The sequence below is a fragment of the Oryzias melastigma genome, linkage group LG6 (genome assembly GCF_002922805.2).
Source record: "Oryzias melastigma strain HK-1 linkage group LG6, ASM292280v2, whole genome shotgun sequence".
In the NCBI taxonomy this organism is placed as follows: Eukaryota; Metazoa; Chordata; class Actinopteri; order Beloniformes; family Adrianichthyidae; genus Oryzias; species Oryzias melastigma.
Window position 1 is genome coordinate 31,493,994 of NC_050517.1, and position 10,345 is coordinate 31,504,338.

Consider the following 10,345-nt stretch of genomic DNA (forward strand, 5'->3'; position numbering starts at 1 on the left):
TATAGCGGATTCTTAAGGTCATTTTCTCTGAAAATTAAAGATGGCGGCTTCTTTACGAGGTCAAAAGTCAATGACACTTTGGTTGTGGTTGGAGGTACTGAAGATCGCTCAAACTTTGGAGTGTGATCAAATACACTCCAGAAACCCCCGATCATTCAGTTTACATTAGTTGGTATTTGTAATCCCGTGCGTTCATGTCTGTGATCATGAGGAATCACCCGTCGGAGCTGAATTGTGATTTGAAATCCTCTATTGATGCTGTAAATTTGTATCATTATTATTTTACTGAACGTTGATTGAAGTTTTGAATTTAAAATGCCCTTCACTTGGACTTGGGCTTTTGTTAAGCATTTTATGTTACAGCCTTTTATTGTTAAGAAAGTTTATCTCAATACAATGTTACAAAATAAAGTATTTCTGAGGAAAACTATATATTTTACCATTCTTGTTTTCATAATGCTAAATTCCACGAAGCACACATTTTTTTCCTTAAAAAAAGGCCGCATATGAATTTGCGATTAATCACGAGTTAACTCTAGACTAAATGTGATTAATCGCGATAAAAAATTTTAATCGCCTGACAGCTCTACTCAAAAGTATACAAAACGTCTTGGTGTTGAGGAGGACCTTGCGCCACGCCCACGGAATAGTCCTGTGTCGAAGACGCTGCAGGGAAAGTGCAGCCTATATGTAAAAACACATCATTTGAGATTTTATTTAACGTTTCTGTTTAAGAAAGTGGCAAAATGTCAAGTTCAAAGTGAAAATCTAAGTAGTTAGTTTCAAGTCAAGCATGAATGGATGTGAGTCTATTTTCTCTCCATACAGCTTCGTCAGAGCTCATTTATCGAGGTTTTCTGGACAGATTTTTCCAGAAAAACTTTCTATTAAACTCTTAAAACATGGAAAACTTACAAAAACTTCATATTGGATCAAATTAGGACTTAAAAAGTGAAAGCTCCAGCTCACAACAGCTTTCCTCCGCGGGATGAAGTCTGCTCCAAACTGCCTTTAAAGATGTCTTTGAGGATCAATCAGATGTGACATGGCGGCACTTTCTCCTCTTTGAGGAAAAAACCATCAAATATTGGACATCATGGACAGAATGACTTTGATATTGATTTGGTGGAGCACACTCCACAACATCTAATGCAACCAGACGCCTCTGACAGATGACACCAGAACACTCTTCCCAAGATTTGATCAAGTTTTGAGATCATTTGTATCAATAATGATGAAGCTAATTTTCAAAAATCAATTATTTAGTTTTGAGTTTTTTTTAAATCATTTGTTTTTCTTCTTTAAGCTAACAATACCCATGAGGATAAAGTGTTTAAATCTCTCAACGTTTCGTTCTCACTATCTCTTTGATGTGTGGAAATGCATTAGTTTCTTTAAAGCAGTTTTTCCCAAACGAAACGCACCAAACCTTCACACGTGGAATGTCTTACAAAGTTAGGACTGCCGGTGAATTATTTTAAAATGAAGCATGAATTTCTGCGGCTGAGAGTTTGTAATCAATCGTAATTAGGTCTTGTGCGGTTCTTTGAAAAGTAGCGAGATATTGAAGTTGGCTCTGAAGCCGTTATCAGCCACGCGCACAACCGGGAATATGACAAAGCTGCAATCTGATGAGATGAAAACCGAGACTGGTCTCCAAATCTTCGGGGATCAGAAGACTTTCTCATTTCTCCATCCAATTCTACCTTTTTCTTCATGTTTGATCACTGATCTTTAATCAAGTCAACTGCTGCCGTTCTCCGCCGCGTTATCTCAGAGGATCAGGCCGCATTCATTTCCAGAGCCTCCTTTAAATTAAACTTGTTAAACACTTAGAGAGTAGACTGGATCAGTGTTTCATAAATTACTTTTCTTTAGTCTGTGAGGCAGGGGTCTGCAACCTGCACAAAGTACACTATAGTGGTTTGATGATCGACAACTAAACATTTGACAAATGACAGTGTTTTAACTCTGCCTCATGGTTAAAACAATACAGTTAGTTATCTGTGTGATAAATTAGAAAACTAGATGAATTTCTGACTAAGAAGCACCACAAACGTTTAAAAATATATATCTATTATTGCTAGAGTACACAACCAACCACTATTTCCTCCATCGAGATGATCCTATGTGACACAGGAAGTCTTATTTTGAAAGGAAGTCTTATTTTGAAAGGAAGTAATGTGAAACTCTGTTAAGTTATAAACTGTTTCAAATTTGGGCTGAAAAAAGCACATTTTCTCTTAAAGTTTGTTTTATTAATGCTAACATTTACTGTATTATCCAGAGTATAAGTCGCAGGTATTTTAAGGGTTTAGAACGGGGGTGCGACTTATTTGTGTTTTGTTTTGTTTTTGTTTTTTTGCATCAAAAGGCTCATGTATTTGTTATTTTCCCAGTAAACTCCGGTTGTCTTTTAGCTGTTGTGTCCACTAACAACCACTAGAGGGCGCTGCATTTGAAGTATTTGATACTGACAGTGGCAGAAGTGTCGTCCAAAACAAACATGGAAGAGATTCTGATTGTTTTCCTCTTAAACTTTAATATTTTCCTGATACCCCAGCCAGTGAGGCCAGGTGGGCCCAAATGGTTTAAGAGTGAGCAGAAAATGTGGCCCGAATGGTTTGTCTGCAGTTTCGGGGATGGTCCCACCTGTGTTTGCCCACATTTACTTTAATGGGGTCTCAGTGGGTTAGCTATGCTAGCCAGCCTCCGGGTTGGCGACGTAGCATGCTAGTGAGCTCCACTGTATTAAGCTAGCCAGCTTCGTTGTAGCGAGCTAGCGAGTTCTGCTGTAGCAAGCTCAACTGTAGCGAGCTAGCATGTTCCACTGTGGCGAGCTCCGCTGTAGCGAGCTAGCGAGTTCATCTGTAATGAGCTCTGTTGTAGCGAGCTAGCGAGTTTCGCTGTACCAAGCTAGCTAGCTCTGCTATATTGAGCTCCATCAATCTCCACTTTATCGAGCTAGCAAGCTGGCTAGCGTAGCGAGCCAACCACCTTAGTACCCACTTAAACCAATGTGGGAAAACACTAGTGGGGCCACAGGGTAAACCCGTTTGGGACCCACATTTTCTGCCCACTTTTAAACCATCTGAGGCCCATCTGGCCTTGCTGGTTGGGACAGATCAGAAACATTAATATTCTTGTATTTCTTTCTTTCTTTATTTTTTTAGCTGCGCTGGGCTGGGCGGATTTGTTCGGAAATGTCAGACTTTTCTCTTATAGGTGCGACTTATATATTATTTTCTTCCTCTTGATTAGACAGTTTTTGATCATGTGACTTAAACTCCTGAAAAAACGGTAATATTTCTTTTTATACATATATGTATTTCTCATTAAAACACCAATAACATAATAAATACAAAATCTTCTTTTTCTAAAGGATGTGTGGCTCCAACTGGTTTATGGTCAATGAGAAATCGACCCAAACGCCTCTTTAAAGGTTAAAGGTTGCAGACCGCTGCTATACGGTGTGGGGAAACGGATCGTATCTGGTTCTGGTCCGTTCACTGAGGACAGACGCAGCTTTCAATAAAGAGAGAATCAGATTTTAAAGCTACCACTGCCCGTCATGAGCACTTCGTTTTTCTGGTTCAAGGGGAACAAATAGAAGCTTCTGTCTCTCACAATAAAACATATTCCACAAAAGGAACCTATCATAAAAAAAAGCTTACGGCCTTAGAACCCCGACAGATCCACGGCTATTGTTGTTCATTAGGGTGAGTCAAAAAAGAAACAGGCATTTTTGGATCCGTGTTGTTTCCATAGCAACCCCTACCACCGTGTCCGCCATACGATCATCTTTACATGTCTGCTCACAGAGATGCATGTCTCTTCCTGTCGCCAACATCTCCAGAGACGCTCGCGCTCGTCTCTCAAGGGCATCCTTTAATCAACCGTCCTCTTTATGCCTCTTTATCCCCCCACCCCCCTCACAACTGAACACCATCAATCTAGTCATTTACTTTAACTTTATTTCTCACTCCATTAGTTTCTAGGACACCGAGCGGCGCAAAGAGTAGAAAAAAAAAACGAGGGAGGGGAGAAAAAAAATGAAAAGAAAGTTTGGCTCCTTGGAGAGATAAAATGTAATTTCACAGTCAACTTGCTGTGATATATTATTTCACAACAATGGGCTGATAGCAGGTCTGCTTGGCACCTGTACAGAGCAGTTAGGACATCTGGGATGGCTCTCCTGGGAGGGGGCGCTAGCGAGCACGTGTGGGCGTCTGCCAGGGCAAAAACATTACAGCGCGGGGTCAGAGGGAGCCAACGGTTCCTGTTGAGTCCTGGAGGGATGTGTGAGTTCACGTCTTCGTGTTCAGTGCAGGCGGAGGACGCAGAAGCTCAGTCCCCGACCCCCCCATCCCGGTTATCCGTGAGCAGGCTCTGGCATTGACAGGTGCCTTGAGCTTCATTAGCAGCCGTCTGTCCAGCCAATCTCTAACTCCGTATCAAACAACTCCGGCTGAAAACCAATGAAGCAAAAAGGCAGATGGGATGAATCGCTTTATTGGTTTCAAAAATAATATTTAAATTCCTCGTTCTTCATCAGCTTCCACTGACATCAGGGCAGAAAACATATGAAACATCTCACTCAATCTGCTATTTACAACATGTGCAATCTGAGCAAACCAAAAACGCCGTCACAGTTTGCTGTTCTTCTGAAACTGCGATACCAGTCCCAGCACCTGTTCCGACGCCGCCACCACTTTGTTCTGAAGGTAGAGGGCGCTGTTCCTGGACGTCTCGCTCAGGAAATAGCGATAGTTCACCATGATCCCACAGGAGTTGGCCACGCCCCTGGGGCTGGTGTCGGCGCGCCAGTTGAGCCGCCACATGGTGGCGCCGTTCTGCAGGTGGAAGTTGGCCACCGGGTTGAGAGCGTAGCCCCGCCTCTTTTCGCCGTACAGGTACCAGGCACAGAGGCGCATCAGGACGGGCTCCAGCACGCTGCTCAGCCTGTCGGAGCGCGTCCACTCGCCGCTGCTGATGAGCTTCCGCAGCGCGTCGGCGGCCGGGCTCCCGGCGCCGGAGTCCGTGGCCTGCTCCACCTCCCTCCACTCCTGCTCCGACAGCAGGTCCGAGCCCCTGTTGTCCTTCCTGTACTGGTTCAAGACGCCCTGAAGCCAAACGGAGAAGCCCGGGATGGGAGACAGGCTGGAGAACTGGGCCATGTGAGGGAACTCGCTCTGAAACGGAAGGAGGGAAGTTTGATGTGAACAACCAAACGGATAAAAGCTGAAGGTTATGGAGGCGAAAACGGCTTTAAAAGTCACATTACCTGTGATAACGCTACAGTGAATGCTAGTCGCTAAATGTGGTCGGTGAAGATGCTGAAGCTTTTTGATGATGAATTTACTCTAAAGGGATTTTTCATATTTTTAAACTTAAATGAAAAAGTTTTAGAAAAAAATCCCAAGATGCTAAATATAAAAGTGCTTTTTTTGTTATTTACAATTATGTTAACAAGTTACAGTTTTAAAGTTGTAAATATTGGCATTCTGCAGCTTTTTGGATTATTTTGGTATTTACTAAGATGTTTTAGACTGTTTTGGAGTTTAGCTAACATTTCAGCTACATGCTAACTGTTGCGACTAATTTAGGATTTTTTTTTCCTTTTTTTTGGTCAATTTTAAAGTTTAGCTAATATTTACATGCTAGCAGTTTTGGCTAATTTAGGCTTTTTTTTGTTTTTCATGGTATTTTGGAGTTTATCTTATATTTCAGCTAAATGCTAGCTGTTTTTGCCAATCTGTTTTTTTTTGTTTGTTTTTTTGTTTTTTTTGTCTTTTTGGGATGTTTTGGAGTTATGCTAATATTCTTTGTGCTAGCAATTTTGGCTAATTTAGGCTTTTTTCTGTTTTTTATGCTATTTTAAAGTTTAGCTAATTTTTCAGCTTCATGCTAGATTTTTTTTGGCTAACCTAAGTTTTTTTGTTTGTTTGTTTTTAGGCTAATTTGGCATTTAGCTAATATTTTAGCTGGCTAATATCTTCATTGTTTTCAGCTATCATTTTCAGCATCCTCAGTAGCAACATTCATCTTCCACCATTCACACTAGCATTATCACAGGTAATGCTGTATATCTAGTTCATAAATATTTTAAAAGTTACGGTTTTAAAGTTTTAAAAATGTAGTTTTAGTGTTCAATAAATGTTTATCCTGTTTTATCCTGAGGTGTGTTTTGGATTTTGTCCTTTTGTGCGATTGAGTTCGACACTCCAGCCGTCGCTCCTCTGACACAGATTTCATTACAAATCAACTCCCCAGCTTTATAATCTTCCTCTGCTGATGGAGATGGATGGACCCCCCATCCATCCTCCGTTGTCATGCCCTCCTCTCTCCTGCATCTCCATCTTTCCCTCCTGCCCACATAAACGTGTCATCCACTCACCCGCTTCCTGAACTCTCTACCAACCCACTGTCCTCTTTCCCTCACAGCAAAGAAACACATTTCACACTCCTCTCCTCATATTCGGGCTTCAGCGTTGATAAGTGATGGAAGAGCGCGGCAGGTGGAAACGTAAAAGGCAGCAGATGAAAGTGGAAGTGTCAGACAACCCCGGGTGGAATTTGCCGCCGTCTGCAACATTGTTTGCCTTTCTTCCTCTTTGATTTCACCCCGCCGTCATCTCAAAAAGCGTACCGTCTCACTTTCCGTGTCCCGCTGGCTCCACATTGTGCTTCTGCTCACTCCATCATGGCAGATTTTACCATCTTCGGAGTACGAAGGGTCAACAGGAAAGAGAGTGGTGGAAATGAGTCTGAAGACCGCAGCGAGGTGTTAAGGGAACCAGGAGGGAAAGCCCCGGAGGAGGACTAACAGCGCCTGAACTGTGCTTTAGGGCCTCATCTGCACAGAAAGCCGAGACATCTTTTCTTCACCTTAAATCACGACTTTGACCTTTTCATTCCCACTTTATCATCCGTCCGTCATTACAGTGATCTTTCTGTGGCAGCAATGTTCCTCTCTTTCCCTTTATGGGAGGTAAATCTCTGGGAAAAAACCTCGAAAGGTTACGAGTCTTTGTAAATGTAGCTTTCAAGTAAAAAAAAAAACAGCAGACAATGGCGAGGTTAGAGGTACAATTCCCTTCATGTCTGAACACATGTCTGTATTCATGCTAAACGCTGCTAAATCGAGCTAAAAAAACACAAAATGGTTTAAAAATTGAACAAAGTACTAAAATAGGTACTTAAAATAAGATATAAACCTTTTTATTAAACAAGGCCTAAAGTACATGTGTCAAAGTCAAGGCCCGGGGGCCGGATCCGGCCCTCCAGATCGTTTTATTCTAATGACCCGATGTTATCTTGAGCCTATTTCCAACATGTTTAATTTTGACAAAATATATTTTTACAGAGAGTAAAATATTGAAAGTTATTTAGTGTTTAAGTTGATTTATTCTGAATAATATTCCTGCCTTTTTGTTATTCAGAATTATGTTAAAAAGTTACAGTTTTAAAAATTGGCATTCTGCAGCTTTTTAGACTATTTTAGCATTTACTAAGATTTCTTAGGCTATTTTGAGGTTTAGCTAACATTTCAGCTACATGCTAGCTGTTTTGGCTAATTTAGGCTTTTTTTCTAAATTTTTTTAGGTTGTTTTGGAGTGATGCTAATATTTACACAATAGTTGTTTTTTAGTTTTTTTCATTTTTATCAGGATATTTAGAAGTTCAGCTGTTTTTCAGCTACATGCTAGCTGTTTTGGCTAACCTACGTTTTTCTTTTTTTCGTTTTTTAGGCTAATATGGCATTTAGCTGATATTTTAGCTCGCCATCAGCTTCAGTGTTTTTAGCTGTCAATTTCAGCATCTTCAGCGGCCAAATTCAGCTTACATCATTCACACTAGTATTATCACAGGTAATGCTATATATCTAGTTCATAATTATGTTAAAAAGTTACGGTTTTAAAGTTTTATAAATGTAGTTTGAGAGTGTTCAATAAATGTTTATCCTGTTTGATCTAAGGTGTGTTTAGGATTCTGGTCCCCTGTGTGATTGAGTTTGACACTCCTCTCCTAACTTCTTCTGTAATTTTTAATTATCTCTAATGTTAGAGATATTTTTGGACAGAGTTTTCTCCGTAGCCGTGTACTCTAATCGCTGAAATAGATTCAAGGTAAATTGCGCAACAAGCACGCGACTGCACTCCGACATTTCGGTTGCGGGTGTCGTCACCAGCAGGTTCTAATTCTGCTGCAGCTGAAGTGATTCCACTCTGATGGCGATGCAACAACTGTGACACGAGTGATTACTAACACTTGAAGGAATAAACCAGCTTTAACCCTTCCTCCAGCTCCATGCGGCCAAGAATGATACTGACCACACGGATTTAGAAAATTATATTGTTAATAATAATAAAAGCACACTCAGAAGATCATCTCACTCACAGCTTTGGTTGTTTACAACAGAACTTGCTTCTTCTATGACTATTTCTGGTATTTTAGATACTTCTGCGCATTAAATGATTTATTCCCATCAGAAGTGTAGCACATGTAAACGTTTGTCATAATTGGATAAAGTTTTCCAGGGTTCATGTACACATTTCTACTCTAATACGATCTTTGATCCGATCATGGATATGTAGCTCATGTAACTGCAGCGAGAGATTCAAATCCCGGACGAGCCCCCAATGTAGCTCTAACCCACATCATAATCCAAACTTTTCTCTGTACGCAGGACCGAACACACTCCCTGTGCTTTACCCACAAGTTTGCACTGAACTCCACACATTCTGAGGGTGGCCCAGTGAAGATGGAATCCAAAAGAGCTAAAATAAGAATCAACCTCAGATCCCCCAAAAAAAGATACACAAAAAGCAGCGAGGTCCCACTCTGACACAGATTCACATCCAACAGCAGACTTATCGTTAAAAATAAAGCATTAGTGTTTCCAGTGAAGCTCTTTTGATGCTTTTTATTTGAGCTGATAAACAATGTACCTCAAAAACTTGTTAATAAATTTGCCCAAAAAGGGAAATTTCCAGTTACAGAAGGAAGGACGGCCCGTATTTTTACCCGATCGTGTGTCTGCGGGGCATTTATTTTTTAAATGTCATCAAAATGTTCTCTCCTTCCTGGATTAATACATGCTTGCATCAAGAGATGCTGATAAAAAATGTACTTTACGCCTTAGATTACTGCTTTTAATGTCAAAGGGATCAGACGGTTTTAGCATTACAGCAATCCGGCAGAAATATTTTCATAAAACGAAAGTGTGACATTTTTCTGACTGTTACAGCTGAAATCTACCACGTTATTCTAACAGCAGCGATTTGGGATACTTTATTCCTCTACACGGACATGGAAGAATCACATTCTAAGGTCACTTTCTGAATTCTTTCAATAATATCAAAATAAATCTGATTTAAAAAAGGCCTTTTTAAGGCTTTAAATGTAAATATATTCCAGTTTCAGTACACAGCATCACCTTGTTTTCATTAGTTAAAATGCCAGTAGGTGAGCCACTCACAGCAATCCAAATATTCCTGCTCTGTGAATAAAGCCGAAGCTGCCTGAAGCTGATTTTATGAGGATATGCTGTAAAGTGTTTTTCCCCATCTGTTGGCTAGAGTGGCTTATAATGCTTCATTCAGGGCTGCAATCATTAACGAGTGCAGGGTGAAGTGGCCCACAATGAAGGGCCCTTGTGTTCTTATTGAGAGAGATGCAATAAATGTCATTGCTGGCTGTCTGCTGAGTGCAGCTCTGCTTCTACGTACAGTCATCTGCAGAAGTTCAGACCCACTTTAGCCTTGAATTAAAGCAGAATTAAACCATCCAGTCACAGAGCGTCCGTTTGGACAACAAAGAACCTCAGATTCATTCAAAGTTAAAAAACTAAACATGTTTTTGACAGTAAAATTAAAGATTTGAGCCTTCAGGTGTTTCAACCTCACAGGAGAGTGAAGCAGAAACAGGTTTCCACAGTTCTATATATTATAGATTATTTGGATGGAAACAGCATTGAAGACAGTTACCAATGCTAACTAAGTAAGCATTCACACCGTTTGTATTTTTGGTATTCATAAACTTTATAGTTTTGAAATATTAAGCAAAATATTCATCATAGAAAATGAATGAGAAAGTCTTCAAACTTCTACATTTTAAGTAGATTAACAACAAGTTTTTAAATATAATCATGGAATATGTTTTCATATTTTATAGTAATATTAATGTTTTTTTAGTTTAGCTTATATTTCAGCAACATGCTAACGTTTTTGGCTAACTTGTTATCTACTGAGGTTTTTAAATTCAAATTCAAATTAATTTTATTTATAGAGCACTTTTCATATATACAAATACATTTCAAAGTGCTGTACATAAAAACAAACAA

The 10,345-nt window shown here is 40.0% G+C and overlaps 1 protein-coding gene across 1 annotated transcript in view; it reads right to left on the reverse strand.

Annotated features, from left to right (window-relative positions):
- Positions 1-4,492: 4,492 nt before the first annotated feature.
- Positions 4,493-10,345, reverse strand: part of mlycd (malonyl-CoA decarboxylase) — a 20,035-nt gene continuing 14,182 nt past the window's right edge. Inside the window, exon 5 of the mRNA XM_024281677.2 lies at positions 4,493-5,192. Coding sequence (XP_024137445.1) covers positions 4,647-5,192 — 546 coding nt within the window. The 3' untranslated portion in view covers positions 4,493-4,646. The remainder of the gene's footprint in view (positions 5,193-10,345) is intronic.